Genomic DNA, 15,343 nt, shown 5'->3' on the forward strand with positions numbered 1-15,343 from the left:
GCTAACTCGTCCATAGGTTACGTTAATTGTATTTTCCCCTGCTTCTCTACATTCCCACCACCCTGCGATAGTGACGTCTCCCATTCTAGTTCTCAGGGGACACTCTTGCATCTCTCTATACCATCAACCACAATTCTCCTCCTCTGGGGTTCACTGTGTTACTCAGTCCCTAGATCATCCTCTATGACATTTACATCCCTAGACCACCCTTTTCAGCCACAACCCCATTTATAAGCCATCTGTGTGAGTCCTACTCACTATGTGTCATCATCAACTCTCCGTTTCCACACTTTGACTGTCAACTTAATTAAAACTTCTGCGTATGTTAGGCACCAGTACTCCTTCTCAGCCCCCCCATCTCCTGATAACCCACGCTCTCGGCTTTAATTCCAGGCATTTGTTCTTCGTATGTATTTCACGTTAATGAGACCATGCAGTATTTGTCCTTTTGCGTCTGACTGACTTCGCTTTGCATCACGTCTTCAGGATTCACCCGTGTTATCACGTGTCCCAATTGTATTTCTTCTTACGGCAGCCGAGTCTTCCATCGTGTGTCTGTACCACGTTCTGTTTATCCACTCGTCAGTTAACGGACACGCGGGTCGTTTCCGTCCTTCGGCGACTGTGAATAACACTGCCACGAGTGTCGGCGTGCACGCGTCTGTCCGCGTCGCTGCTCTCGGTTCTTCTGAATGTATTCCCGGTAGCGGGATTGCCGGATCATATGGCAGTTTCCTGAGGAACCGCCCAGCCGTCTCCCCGGAGGCCGCACCATCTCACAGTCCCGCCGACGGGGAAGGGACGCGCCTGCTTCTTCACTTCCTCTCCACACCTGCTCTTTTCTGCTTTTTTAACGATGGCCATTCTCTGTGGCGTGAGATGCCATCTCGTCGTCGTTCTGATTTGCGTTTCCCTAATAGCTCCTGGTATGGAGCATTTTTTTCACGTGTGTAGCACTTTGATATCATTGATGAATTCCGAAAAGAAATATTGGATGATGTTTGTAATCTGACCTGTACCTGGACATGATTGAGTTAACATTAGGGCGTGGAGTCCCCACCCAGTCCCCGCCCCTAGGTGGGTGGCGAGGGTTTCTGAGGTTGGAGTTTGATGCTGAAGCCTTAAGCTGGAGCCCTGGGAAGTCAACTCCCAGAGGAGAGAGAAGCCAGACCCTGGAAGGAGGGACCCTGAGCCCAGAGAGAAGCCAGACCCTGGAAGGAGGGACCCTGAGCCCAGAGAGAAGCCAGACCCTGGAAGGAGGGACCCTGAGCCCAGAGAGAAGCCAGACCCTGGAAGGGAGGGACCCTGAGCCCAGAGAGAAGCCAGACCCTGGAAGGGAGGGACCCTGAGCCCAGAGAGAAGCCGGACCCTGGAAGGAGGGACCCTGAGCCCAGAGAGAAGCCAGACCCTGGAAGGGGGGACCCTGAGCTAAGAGAGAAGCCGGACCCTGGAAGGGGGGACCCTGAGCCCAGAGAGAAGCCGGACCCTGGAAGGAGGGACCCTGAGCCCAGGGAGAAGCCGGACCCTGGAAGGGAGGGACCCTGAGCCCAGAGAGAAGCCAGACCCTGGAAGGGAGGGACCCTGAGCCCAGAGAGAAGCCGGACCCTGGAAGGAGGGAGCCTGAGCCCAGAGAGAAGCCAGACCCTGGAAGGAGGGACCCTGAGCCCAGGGAGAAGCCAGACCCTGGAAGGGAGGGACCCTGAGCCCAGAGAGAAGCCGGACCCTGGAAGGAGGGACCCTGAGCCCAGAGAGAAGCCAGACCCTGGAAGGGAGGGACCCCTGGAAGGAGGGACCCTGAGCCCAGAGAGAAGCCACTGTCTGGGGTCGTTTTAGCTCAGCTGAGGAATGCTCCCTTTAGTGTTCCTTGTAGGGCGTATCCCCCAGGAGAAGCCCGCCTTCAGCTTTTGTTTGTCTGTAGGTGTCTTCGTTTCTCCTTCATTTTCCTTTCGACAGATCATTTTGTCGGATGTAGAAGTCTTGGTCGATGGTTTCTTTAATGGCTTCATGTCACCCCCCGTCTTCTGGCCTCTGATTTCCAATGAGAAACCCCCGTTAATGTATCGGGGAGCCCTTGTGCGGGACTCGTTGCTTCTCCCGCGCCGCTGTCCATGTCCTCTCCTCGTTGGACGGTTTCACTCTCGTGTGCCCTGGTGCAGCCCCTCCGGGTCTGTCCCACCAGGAGTCTGTGCGTCTTCTATCAGACGTGGGAAGTTTTGGCCTTATCCCTTCAGATACTTTTTCCGCGCCTTTCGCTCGCTGGGCCTCCAGAGAGGCACGTGTGGGCCGGCTTGTTGCCGGCCCACGGGTCCTCTAGGTTCCCTTAGTTTCCCGCCCCTGTTTTTAATCCCCGCTCCCCACACTGCATACCTTCAACTGTCCTCTCTCCGCGCTCACTTGACCCTTCCGCCTGTTCAGATCTGCTCTTGAGTCTAACGAGTTTTTCATTTCAGTGACCGTGCTCCGCAGCTCCGGCATTTATCTGATTCTTTTTTTTTTTTAAGATTTATTTATGTACTTATTTCTCTCCCCTTCCCCCCGCCCCCCGGTTGTCTGTTCTCTGTGTCTATTTGCTGCGTCTTCTTTGTCCGCTTCTGTTGTCAGCGGCACGGGAATCTGTGTTTCTTTTTGTTGCGTCATCTTGTTGTGTCAGCTCTCCATGTGTGCGGCGCCATTCCTGGGCAGGCTGCGCTTTCTTTCGCACTGGGTGGCTCTCCTTATGGGGGCGCACTCCTTACGCGTGGGGCTCCCCTGCGCGGGGGACACCCCTGCGTGGCAGGGCACTCCTTGCGCGCATCAGCACTACGCATGGGCCAGCTCCACACGGGTCAAGGAGGCCCGGGGTTTGAACCGCGGACCTCCCATGTGGTAGGCGGACGCCCTGACCACTGGGCCAAGCCCGCCGCCCCCTCTGATTCTTTTTTAATCTAATTTTTCTCTGTTTGGTTTAGATGGTGTTTTCCTGGTTTCTTCTAATTTGTGAGTGGATTCCTTTAGCTCGCTGAACATGTTTAAGTCAGCTGGTGTACAGCCTCCGACAGTTCCAGTGCACGAACTTGCTCAGGGGTGGTTCCTGGCAAGTTCTTTCTATTCTGCGAATGGGCCACGCTCTCCCATTTCCTTGCGTGTTCTGTAATTTTTGGCCGAGATCTGGACATTCTGAGCGTCACGTCGTCGGGACTCTGGAAATCTACTCCCGCAGCTCCGGGGCCGAGGGGTTTTATTGTCAAGGGCTGCGGCGGTCAATCTCCGTGCTTTTCTCAAAGCTATGTTTGCTCCCAAATGGGTAATAGAAAGCTAAAAAATAAAAGGTAAAAAAGGTAGTGCTTGCACGAGGCTCCTCCGCCCCGTTTCCCTGAGCGGTTGGCGCAGTGGTTTCCCCCAGCGCTGGCGCTCCCGCCATCAGACCCAGCGTCCCGGACCCCGCGGCCCACCCGGCCCACCGGCTGTGCCCGCCGTCCAGCTCCTGCTCTGCCGGGCGCTGCTTCGCGCTCCCCTGGCCTCTGGGCGTCCAGGGCCAACACGTTTCCTGCCGGCTCTGGGGCTGTTGGGGTGCTTGGCCGATCCCGGGGCCTCTTCCCCTGCCTTCTTCCCACCTGCAGGACTGTGAGTCCTTGTTTAGACGAGTCTTTCCCTCCGCCTTCTCCTGTGCAGCCCAGTATGTCCGTCTGTGGCGTCTGCCCTGTCTCTGAAATACCTTGGTGGACAGGTGACTGACGGCTTTCTTCTCAGACTGGGACTGGAAGCCGCGGAGCCCCGCGTGGCACCCGCCTTCGTGGCGTTCCTGTTGCTCTACTTCAGGCTCATGGGATTGGGCAGGTGTCCCTGTAATGGGTCAGGTGTCGCGTGATGCGCAGTAATGGCGCGGTGTCCTGTGCTGGTGCAGGTGTCCTGTGCTGGCGCAGGTGTCCCGTGATGTGCAGGTGTCCCTGTGCCGGCTCAGCTGTCCCGTGACGGCGCAGGTGTCCCGTGATTGTGCAGGTGTCCCGTGATGTGCAGGTGTCCCTTTGCCGGCTCAGGTGTCCCGTGATTGTGCAGGTGTCCCGTGATGGCTCAGGTGTCCCTCTGCCGGCTCAGCTGTCCCGTGACGGTGCAGGTGTCCCTCTGCCGGCTCAGCTGTCCCGTGACGGCGCAGGTGTCCCGTGATGTGCAGGTGTCCCGTGATGTGCAGGTGTCCCTCTGCCGGCTCAGCTGTCCCGTGACGACGCAGGTGTCCCGTGATGTGCAGGTGTCCCGTGATGTGCAGGTGTCCCGTGATGGCTCAGGTGTCCCTGTGCCGGCTCAGGTGTCCCGTGATTGTGCAGGTGTCCCGTGATGGCTCAGGTGTCCCATGATTGTGCAGGTGTCCCGTGATGGCTCAGGTGTCCCGTGATTGTGCAGGTGTCCCGTGATGTGCAGGTTTCCCTGTGCCGGCTCAGGTGTCCCGTGACGGCGCAGGTGTCCCGTGATGTGCAGGTGTCCCGTGATGGCTCAGGTGTCCCGTGATGGCTCAGGTGTCCCGTGATGTGCAGGTGTCCCTCTGCCGGCTCAGGTGTCCTGTGATGGCTCAGGTGTCCCGTGATTGTGCAGGTGTCCCGTGATTGTGCAGGTGTCCCGTGATGGCTCAGGTGTCCCGTGATTGTGCAGGTGTCCCGTGATGGCTCAGGTGTCCCGTGATGGCTCAGGTGTCCCGTGATGTGCAGGTGTCCCTGTGGCGGCTCAGGTGTCCCGTGATGTGCAGGTGTCCCTCTGCCGGCTCAGGTGTCCCGTGATGGCTCAGGTGTCCCGTGATGTGCAGGTGTCCCTGTGCCGGCTCAGGTGTCCCGTGATGGCTCAGGTGTCCCGTGATGTGCAGGTGTCCCTGTGCCGGCTCAGGTGTCCCGTGATGTGCAGGTGTCCCTGTGCCGGCTCAGGTGTCCCGTGATGCGCAGGTGTCCCGTGATTGTGCAGGTGTCCCGATGGCTCAGGTGTCCCTCTGCCGGCTCAGCTGTCCCGTGACGGTGCAGGTGTCCCTCTGCCGGCTCAGCTGTCCCGTGACGGCGCAGGTGTCCCGTGATGTGCAGGTGTCCCGTGATGTGCAGGTGTCCCGTGATGGCTCAGGTGTCCCGTGATGTGCAGGTGTCCCGTGACGGCTCAGGTGTCCCGTGATGTGCAGGTGTCCCGTGACGGCTCAGGTGTCCCGTGATGTGCAGGTGTCCCGTGATGTGCAGGTGTCCCGTGATGGCGCAGGTGTCCCGTGATGTGCAGGTGTCCCTGTGGCGGCTCAGGTGTCCCGTGATGTGCAGGTGTCCCTCTGCCGGCTCAGGTGTCCCGTGATTGTGCAGGTGTCCCGTGATTGTGCAGGTGTCCCGTGATGGCTCAGGTGTCCCTGTGGCGGCTCAGGTGTCCCGTGATTGTGCAGGTGTCCCGTGACGGCGCAGGTGTCCCGTGATGTGCAGGTGTCCCTCTGCTGGCTCAGGTGTCCCGTGATGGCTCCGGTGTCCCGTGATTGTGCAGGTGTCCCTGTGCCGGCTCAGGTGTCCCGTGATGTGCAGGTGTCCCTCTGCCGGCTCAGGTGTCCCGTGATGGCTCAGGTGTCCCGTGATTGTGCAGGTGTCCCGTGATTGTGCAGGTGTCCCGTGATGGCTCAGGTGTGTCCCGTGATTGTGCAGGTGTCCCGTGATTGTGCAGGTGTCCCGTGATGGCTCAGGTGTCCCGTGATGGCTCAGGTGTCCCATGATGTGCAGGTGTCCCGTGATGTGCAGGTGTCCCTGTGGCGGCTCAGGTGTCCCGTGATTGTGCAGGTGTCCCGTGATTGTGCAGGTGTCCCGTGATGGCTCAGCTGTCCCGTGATGGCTCAGGTGTCCCGTGATTGTGCAGGTGTCCCTGTGGCGGCTCAGGTGTCCCGTGATGTGCAGGTGTCCCTCTGCTGGCTCAGGTGTCCCGTGATTGTGCAGGTGTCCCGTGATTGTGCAGGTGTCCCGTGATGGCTCAGGTGTCCCTGTGGTGGCTCAGGTGTCCCGTGATTGTGCAGGTGTCCCGTGACGGCGCAGGTGTCCCGTGATGTGCAGGTGTCCCTCTGCTGGCTCAGGTGTCCCGTGATGGCTCCGGTGTCCCATGATTGTGCAGGTGTCCCTGTGCCGGCTCAGGTGTCCTGTGATGTGCAGGTGTCCCTCTGCCGGCTCAGGTGTCCCGTGATGGCTCAGGTGTCCCGTGATTGTGCAGGTGTCCCGTGATTGTGCAGGTGTCCCGTGATGGCTCAGGTGTCCCTGTGGCAGCTCAGGTGTCCCGTGATTGTGCAGGTGTCCCGTGACGGCGCAGGTGTCCCGTGATGTGCAGGTGTCCCTCTGCCGGCTCAGGTGTCCCGTGATGGCTCAGGTGTCCCGTGATTGTGCAGGTGTCCCTGTGCCGGCTCAGGTGTCCCGTGATGTGCAGGTGTCCCTCTGCCGGCTCAGGTGTCCCGTGATGGCTCAGGTGTCCCGTGATTGTGCAGGTGTCCCGTGATTGTGCAGGTGTCCCTTGATGGCTCAGGTGTCCCTGTGGCGGCTCAGGTGTCCCGTGATTGTGCAGGTGTCCCGTGATGTGCAGGTGTCCCTCTGCTGGCTCAGGTGTCCCGTGATGGCTCAGGTGTCCCTGTGGCGGCTCAGGTGTCCCGTGATTGTGCAGGTGTCCCGTGATTGTGCAGGTGTCCCGTGATGGCTCAGGTGTCCCGTGATTGTGCAGGTTTCCCTCTGCCGGCTCAGGTGTCCCGTGATGGCTCAGGTGTCCCGTGATTGTGCAGGTGTCCCTGTGGTGGCTCAGGTGTCCCGTGATGGCTCAGGTGTCCCGTGATGTGCAGGTGTCCCATGATGTGCAGGTGTCCCTGTGGTGGCTCAGGTGTCCCGTGATTGTGCAGGTGTCCCTGTGGTGGCTCAGGTGTCCCGTGATGGCTCAGGTGTCCCGTGATGTGCAGGTGTCCCGTGATGTGCAGGTGTCCCTGTGGTGGCTCAGGTGTCCCGTGATTGTGCAGGTGTCCCGTGGTGGCTCAGGTGTCCCGTGGTGGCTCAGGTGTCCCGTGATGGCTCAGGTGTCCCGTGATTGTGCAGGTGTCCCGTGATGGCTCAGGTGTCCCATGACAGCGCAGGTGTCCCGTGATTGTGCAGGTGTCCCTCTGCCGGCTCAGGTGTCCCGTGACGGCGCAGGTGTCCCGTGATGTGCAGGTGGCCCGTGATGCGCAGGTGTTCCTGTGATTGTGCAGGTGTTCTTGTGATTGTGCAGGTGTCCCGTGACGGCTCAGGTGTCCTGTGACGGCGCAGGTGTCCCGTGACGGCGCAGGTGTCCCGTGATGTGCAGGTGTCCCTCTGCCGGCTCAGGTGTCCCGTGACAGCGCAGGTGTCCTGTGATTGTGCAGGTGTCCCGTGATGGCTCAGGTGTCCCGTGATGGCTCAGGTGTCCCTGTGCCGGCTCAGGTGTCCTGTGACGGCGCAGGTGTCCCGTGATGTGCAGGTGTCCCTGTGGCGTTCTCAGGTGTCCCATGATTATGCAGGTGTCCCGTGACGGCGCAGGTGTCCCATGACAGCGCAGGTGTCCCGTGATTTTGCAGGTGTCCCGTGACGGCGCAGGTGTCCCGTGATGTGCAGGTGTCCCTGTGGCGGCTCAGGTGTCCCATGATTATGCAGGTGTCCTGTGACGGCGCAGGTGTCCCATGACAGCGCAGGTGTCCCGTGATTGTGCAGGTGTCCCGTGACGGCGCAGGTGTCCCGTGATGTGCAGGTGTCCCTGTGGCGGCTCAGGTGTCCCATGATTATGCAGGTGTCCCGTGACGGCGCAGGTGTCCCATGACAGCGCAGGTGTCCCGTGATTGTGCAGGTGTCCCGTGACGGCGCAGGTGTCCCGTGATGTGCAGGTGTCCCTGTGGCTGCTCAGGTGTCCCATGATTATGCAGGTGTCCCGTGACGGCGCAGGTGTCCCGTGACAGCGCAGGTGTCCTGTGATTGTGCAGGTGTCCCATGACGGCGCAGGTGTCCCATGATACGCAGGTGGCCCGTGATGCGCAGGTGTTCCTGTGATTGTGCAGGTGTTCTTGTGATTGTGCAGGTGTCCCGTGATGGGCGCAGGTGTCCCGTGATGCGCAGGTGTCCCGTGATGGCGCACGTGTTCCTATGACTGCACAGGTGTCCCGTGATGGGCGCAGGTGTCCCGTGATGCGCAGGTGTCCTGTGATGGCACACGTGTTCCTATGACTGCACAGGTGTCCCGTGATGGGCGCAGGTGTCCCGTGATGCGCAGGTGTCCTGTGATGGCGCACGTGTTCCTATGACTGCACAGGTGTCCCGTGATGGGCGCAAGTGTCCCGTGATGCGCAGGTGGCCCGTGATGCGCAGGTGGCCCGTGATGCGCAGGTGTTCTTGTGATTGTGCAGGTGTCCTGTGATTGTACAGGTGTCCTGTGACAGCGCAGGTGTCCTGTGATACACAGGTGTCCGTGATGGGCGCAGGTGGCCTGTGATTGTGCAGGTGTCCCATGACGGCGCAGGTGTCCGTGACAGGCTCAGGTGTTCCTATGACTGCTCATGTGTCCTGTGGCAGCTCAGGTGTCCTGTGATGGCTCAGGTGTCCCTGTGATTGTGCAGTTGTCCGTGACGGCACAGGTGTCCCATGATGCGCAGGTGTCCCGTGATGGCACACGTGTTCCTATGACTGCACAGGTGTCCCGTGATGGGCGCAGGTGTCCCGTGATGCGCAGGTGTCCTGTGATGGCGCACGTGTTCCTATGACTGCACAGGTGCCCTGTGGCAGCTCAGGTGTTCCTGTGATGTGCAGGTGTCTGTGATGGGCACAGGTGACCTGTGATGGCTCAGGTGTCCCTGTGATTGTGCAGTTGTCCGTGATGGCGCAGGTGTCCCGTGATGCGCAGGTGTCCCGTGATGGCACACGTGTTCCTATGACTGCACAGGTGCCCTGTGGCAGCTCAGGTGTTCCTGTGATGTGCAGGTGTCTGTGATGGGCACAGGTGACCTGTGATGGCTCAGGTGTCCCGTGACGGCTCAGGTGTCCCGTGATGGCGCAGGTGTCCTGGCCGTTCACGCGCGGCAAGCTAGCTGAGGAGGGAGGCCTGCCCTCCACGCTGGGCCTGGCGCCTCCTCAGCGCGCCCGGGCCATCCCCGCCACGGCGCCGTCACGCCCGTCTGCCCCGCAGGCCATGCACCTGGTGTACCGGGCCCTGGAGAAGGAGCCGGTCCCCTCCGTCCTGCCCCCGTCCCTCGTCCCGCCGTCCAAAAGGAAGAAGGCGGTGTTCCCGGGCGCCGTGCCCGTCCTGCCCGCCAGCCCCCCGCCCAAGGACAGCCTGCGCTCCACGCCCTCCCACGGCAGCGCCAGCAGCCTCAACAGCACTGGCAGCCTGTCGCCCCGGCACAGCCTGAAGCCCGCCCAGGTACCGTCCCCCGGCGGAGCCCAGGGGGGCCCAGGTGCAGCCCGGGGAGCCCAGCGGGGCCCAGGTACCGCCCCCAGGTGGGGGGGGGTGTCCAGGTGCTGCCCATGGAGCCCAGGTACCGCCCCCAGGTAGAGCCCGGGGGGGCCCAGGTACCGTCCCCAGGTAGAGCCGGGGGGGGGGGGGGGGGGGGGGGAAGGGGGGGGGGGGAAGGGGGGCGTCCAGGTGCAGCCCGTGGAGCCCAGGTACCGCCCCCAGGTAGAGCCGGGGGGCCCAGGTACCGTCCCCAGGTAGAGGGGGGGGGGGGGTCCAGGTGCAGCCCGTGGAGCCCAGGTACCGCCCCCAGGTAGAGCCCGGGGGGGCCCAGGTAGAGCCCGGGAGGGCCCAGGTATGGCCGTCCGCAGGTAGAGCCTGGGAGGGCCCAGGTGCGGCCTGTCCACAGGTAGAGCCCGGGGAGGGCCCAGGTACGGCCGTCCGCAGGTAGAGCCCGGGAGGGCCCAGGTACGGTCGTCCACAGGTAGAGCCCGGGGAGGGCCCAGGTGCGGCCTGTCCCCAGGTAGAGCCCGGGAGGGCCCAGGTGCGGCCTGTCCCCAGGTAGAGGCCAGGGAGGGCCCAGGTACGGCCGTCCGCAGGTAGAGCCCGGGAGGGCCCAGGTACGGCCGTCCCCAGGTGGAGCCCAGGGAGGGCCCAGGTACGGCCGTCCCCAGGTAGAGCCCCGGGAGGGCCCAGGTACAGCCGTGCCCCAGGTAGAGCCCGGGAGGGCCCAGGTACGGCCGTCCGCAGGTAGAGCCCGGGAGGGCCCAGGTACAGCCTGCCCCCAGGTAGAGCCCGGGAGGGCCCAGGTACAGCCTGCCCCCAGGTAGAGGCCAGGGAGGACCCAGGTATTGCCTGTCCCCAGGTAGAGCCCGGGGAGGGCCCAGGTGCGGCCTGTCCCCAGGTAGAGGCCGGGGAGGGCCCAGGTACGGCCGTCCCCAGGTAGAGCCCAGGGAGGGCCCAGGTATTGCCTGTCCCCAGGTAGAGCCCGGGGAGGACCCAGGTATTGCCTGTCCCCAGGTAGAGCCCGGGGAGGGCCCAGGCGTGGCCCGCCTGCACACCGGGCGCAGGCACAGGAGGCGGCCCTTCCACGGTCCTGCCGCCAGGGGGCGCGCGCGGGCTGTGGATGCCGCGCCTCGGCCGGGCAGCACCTGCGCCGCCGGGAGGCCCCGCGCCCCGCCCCCGGCGCCCCCCGAAAGCACACCCAGCAGACCAGGGCCCGGGCCCCCGGGGAGCCAGGGCTCGGGGGTGCGCCCCCCCGGCCCCCGCCACCTCAAGAGCTCCAAGCAGCCTGGCCCCCGCCCCAGCCCGCAGGGACCTGGGTGGTGCCGGCGGCGGACAAGCTGCGCTTCGACGAGATCTTCCTCAAGACCGACCTGGACGCCGACGGCTACGTGAGCGGCCAGGCGGCCAAGGAGATCTTCATGCACTCGGGCCTCTCCCAGGGCCTCCTGGCGCACATCTGGTGAGCGCGGCGGCGCCGGGGGAGGCCACGCCTCAGCCGCAGCCCGTCGGGGCGCGGGGCTTAGCCAGCCCGGGGGCCCGGAAGGTTCCGTGAGGGCAGCGTGGGCTCCGGGAGCGGCCGAGCCGCCCGCGCGCTCCGGCCTCCTGGGGGTCCTGGGCGAGGCAGCCGCTCCCCTCCCCGGAGCCCGGGCGACCCCCAGGACGATGGATGGCCGCACAGGACGGCCCCCGGGCGGTGGCGCGGGGCAGGGGCGTGCCGGTGGTCCACGTGGACCGCCGTGCCACAGCCCTGCCGTGGCCGAGGCCAGCAGCGTGGGGAGGATGTCCAGGGACCCTGTGCGTGGAATTCGGTGGCCTGTGACAGGGCCCGCGCCGCTCGGCGCAGCGTCCACTGGGCCCCGGGTCCCGACAGCTGGAGTCACCGCCGTTGGCCCGTTGACCGCCGGGGCGGTCAGGAGGCCAGGCGGGGGCCCTCGCGGGCCCTGGGGGCGCGGGGCGGTGCGGGGCGGTGGGCGGGCCGGCGGCACCCCTGCCCATGCCTCGGCGGCGGGCGCCCACGTCACCGCCCCCGTCCGCAGGGCGCTGGCCGACACGAGGCAGCTGGGGAAGCTGAGCAGGGAGCAGTTTGCGCTGGCCATGTACCTCATCCAGCAGAAGGTCAGCAAGGGCGCCGAGCCCCCCCAGGCCCTCTCGCCAGACATGGTGCCCCCCTCGGAGCGCGCCACGCCCGGCCCGGTGAGTCCCCGCGCCCCCACCCAGCGCCCAGCGCGGGTGCTTCCCCGCCGCCTCCAGGCGCTGCGGCCGCGGGGCGGGGTGCAGGGGGCGAGACGCAGACGGGGCCAAGGAGCCCCGAGTTAGAAACAGACGAGGCGGGGGGACGGGGGCCCCGAGGGAGACGCAGACGAGACTGGGGGGCCGGGGAGCCCCGAGGGAGACGCAGACGAGACTGGGGGGCCGGGGAGCCTTGAGTTAGAAACAGACGAGACTGGGGGGATGGGGGGGCCCCCGAGGGGACGCAGACGAGACTGGGGGGCTGGGGAGCCCCGAGGGAGACGCAGACGAGACTGGGGGGCCGGGGAGCCTTGAGTTAGAAACAGACGAGACTGGGGGGATGGGGGGGCCCCCGAGGGGACGCAGACGAGACTGGGGGGCCGGGGAGCCCCGAGGGAGACGCAGACGAGACTGGGGGGCCGGGGGGCCCCCGAGGGGACGCAGATGAGACTGGGGGGCTGGGGAGCCCCGAGGGAGACGCAGACGAGGCAGGGGGGACGGGGGGCCCCGAGTTAGATGCAGACGAGGCTGGGGGGATGGGGGGCCCCGAGTTAGACGCAAACGAGGCGGGGGGGACGGGGAGCCCCGAGTTAGATGCAGACGAGACTGGGGAGGCAGGGGGGCCCCAAGTGAGACAGACGAGGCCGGGGGGGACGGGGGGCCCTGAGGGAGACAGACAAGGCTGGGGGCGGGGGAGCCCCGACTTAGACGAGGCTGGGGGGAACGGGGAGCCCCAACTTAGAGGAGGCTGGGGGGATGCGGGGGTCCCCGACACAGACGGGCTGGAGTGTGGGGCCTCCCACGCGCCCCTGGCGGCGGCCGCCCGTCTGTGAACGAGGCTCACCGTCCTCCCGGCCTTGCCACCCTCGGCCTCCGCGTCGCTGTCGCCGCCTGTTGACGCCCCGCCCTGCGCCCGCGTCTCTTTCCAGGACGGCTCGGCGGCGCCCGGGCCCGGGGAGTTCACCGGCGTGAAGGAGCTGGACGACATCAGCCAGGAGATCGCGCAGCTGCAGCGGTGCGCGGGCACGCCCTCCCACCCCCGCGGGCTGGGGACCCCCGCTCAGGCCTCCCGCGCACTAGTCCCGGGGGCTGCGCGCTGCGGGGGCCGCCCTACCCGCTCTCTGGCACGTTGGCGCGCCGGAGCGCCCGCCGTCCCCACCCGCGCGCAGCCCGTGTCGCACCCCGCCCGCCCCGGGGCCACCGTCCACTCCCCGGCTCACGCCCATTCCCAGCCCTCGGCCGGCGTCTCGGGCCCGTCGCCTCGTCGCGGGGCCAGCACCCGACGCTCCACACAGCCTCCCGGGAGTTTCTAGATCGGCCCGGGGAGCGCGAGCAATCCCGTCCTCAGTTTGGTTCTGTTTGGGCCGGCACCTGCGGCCATGCCGTCCCGGGCCCGTCCCCACGCGGTTGCGCCTCCTCCGGTGCTCCACAATGGGACGAGGGCGTCGGTCAGCCACGGCTTGGGGCGGCGTCGCCGGGCCCCGCAGCGGCGCCCGTCCCGTGGGGTCAGAGGCCGCTCGGCCGCCCGCTCGGGGCGCAGCAGCTCCTTCCGCCCCCGGGATGTCGGGGCGCCGGGCAGCGGCAGAGACCCCCGGGGCTCCGTCCAGGGGTCAGGGCTCGTGCTTGGCTGGAAACGCCACCTCTGCCCCCCAGCTGTGCCGTCCACCCGCCGCGCCTGCGGGCGTCACCCCCGGCCGACGGCCTGCCCTTTGCCCGCACCGCGGCCTCGCCGGGCCGGTCCCGGGGCTGGAGCTTTCTAGAAAGCAGCCCGCGGCGCCGGGCGGGCTGGACCTGCGAGATCGTGGGCCACAGGCCGGACGCAGGACGGGCCTGGAAGTGGGGGCGCCTGCGGGGGCCGGGGCCGCCGTCGGGCATGGGGGAGCCTGCCACCCCCCCCACACACACCGCCCGGGGCTCGGTGCCGCTGCTGGGGATGGCGTCTGCGGCCTCCTGCGCGCCCCGTCCTCGAGTCCTGCCCCCCGGAGTCAGCGCGGTCGCCGCGAGGTGCACCTGGGAGGCGCCGTGTGTTCTGGGGGCGTTCCCCCCGACGTGGGGGGCGACTTGCTAGTCCCCAGGCAGGCGGCGCGGCTCACGGACGCGCACACGGCAGTGAGGGGGCTGCCATGGCGCCACTCGGGGAAGCCGCGCTTGCCCCTGTGCAGGCGTTGCCACTTCCTGCCCGCTGGTCTCCCCTCCCCGGCACCCCCCTGCGGCACCCTCTACGCCTCGCGCTGCCCCCCACCGTCCCACGTCCTTCGTGGCTCTCCCCGCGTCCCAGGCCGCTCCCAGCGTCACCCTGCACAGCGTCCTTTGCGGCCGCCTGTCCCTCCCACACCTCCTGGTGGCCCCAGAGCTCCTGACGAGGGGGGGTCCCCGGCCCCACACATGGCTTCCGAGCAGGGCGCGCCGCGAGCGGGGCCCAGAGGGCGTCCGTGGCCTGTGGACACAGCGCTCCCAGCACCCGAGGCCCCGGGTCCCAGCCCCGGGGGGCAGGGCTCGCCCGGCTCTCGGTCCAGGCCCCAGGAGGCCCGGTCAGGGCCCCAGCGCCAGCCTCTCCCCGGGGGCTCTGGCGAGAACGCACCCCCAGGCTCGTGGGGTGTCGGCAGATCCCCGCCTCCTTGCCGGCGCCCCGCGGGGGCTGCTTGCGGCCGCCACGTGCTCTCACGCGAACCCCGTCTGCTCTGTCGCCAGCGCCGCGGAGAGGCCGCCCCACCTTGTCCCTCCGTTGTCCCTTCTGCTGCTCGGGTCAGGCTGGGGGGGGTCTCACCTGCCCTGCAGCCCCCCGCACGGGCAGATGGGGTTCGAGGTGGGCCCCGGGGGCGTCCTCAGCCCCAGCCCCTGCAGAGGGGCGCCCGGGCGGCTCGGTTGCGGGGACTGCTGACAAGCCTGGGGGTCGCCGTTCTCGTCTCCCGGCCCCGTCCGCTGACGAGGTGAAACCTCTCCGGCCGTGCAGGGAGAAGTACTCGCTGGAACAGGACATCAGAGAAAAGGAAGAGGCCATCAGGCAGAAAACGAACGAAGTCCAGGTGAGGCGGCGCCTCCCTGCCGCGGTGGCGCGGCGCGTAGAGCAGACGAGGCCAGCTCGGGCGGGGGGCCGGGGAGGGTCTGCCCAGGGGGATTGGGCTCCCCCAGGCCGGAGTGGACGCGCCGCACGTTCTCGTCACCGCGGTCAGGACTTCTCTTTTCTGGTCGAGACGGAATTAGGTTGGTGCAAAAGGAATCGCAGTTTCGGCCCGTGAATTTTAAATCGTTATAACTAGGCTCGAACGCATCTTTATTAACCAAAACAGGAACCCTAACAATCACGCATCTGCCAACAAGAAATAAGTTTTTTATTCCCGTAGCGTAAAAACCCACGTGTTGGCATTCGACGAACTCGTGGGAAGCATTTCCTGCGTCCTGCTGATTTTGGAAGCATTTCCCCTGCAAAAGGTAGTCGAGCTGCTTAAAGAAATAATAGTCTTTTGGCGAGACGTCAGGTGAATCTGGCTGAATCTGGCGGACGAGGCAAAACGTAACCTGATCCCTTCACCTTTTGAAGCGTTGGTTGTACATACAACGTGCCGTCGGGCGTTGCCGTGGAGAGGAATCGGGCCCTTTCTGTTGACCGATGCCGGCTGTAGGTGCGCAGTTGTCAGTGCCTCTCATCGATTTGACGAGCAGACTCCTCAGATGTCATGGTTTTGTTGGGATCCAGAAAGCCGTAGTGGAG

The 15,343-nt window shown here is 65.6% G+C and overlaps 1 protein-coding gene across 1 annotated transcript in view; it reads left to right on the plus strand.

The window, feature by feature from the left end:
* Window positions 1-15,343, plus strand: part of EPS15L1 (epidermal growth factor receptor pathway substrate 15 like 1) — an 82,695-nt gene that overhangs the window by 30,798 nt on the left and 36,554 nt on the right. The window contains 5 exon segments of the mRNA XM_058292630.1: window positions 9,133-9,366; window positions 10,704-10,861; window positions 11,439-11,595; window positions 12,561-12,646; window positions 14,585-14,866. Of these exon segments, the coding sequence (XP_058148613.1) occupies window positions 9,133-9,366; window positions 10,704-10,861; window positions 11,439-11,595; window positions 12,561-12,646; window positions 14,585-14,866 (917 nt within the window).

The sequence above is a fragment of the Dasypus novemcinctus genome, unplaced genomic scaffold (genome assembly GCF_030445035.2).
Source record: "Dasypus novemcinctus isolate mDasNov1 unplaced genomic scaffold, mDasNov1.1.hap2 scaffold_174, whole genome shotgun sequence".
Classification (NCBI taxonomy): Eukaryota; Metazoa; Chordata; class Mammalia; order Cingulata; family Dasypodidae; genus Dasypus; species Dasypus novemcinctus.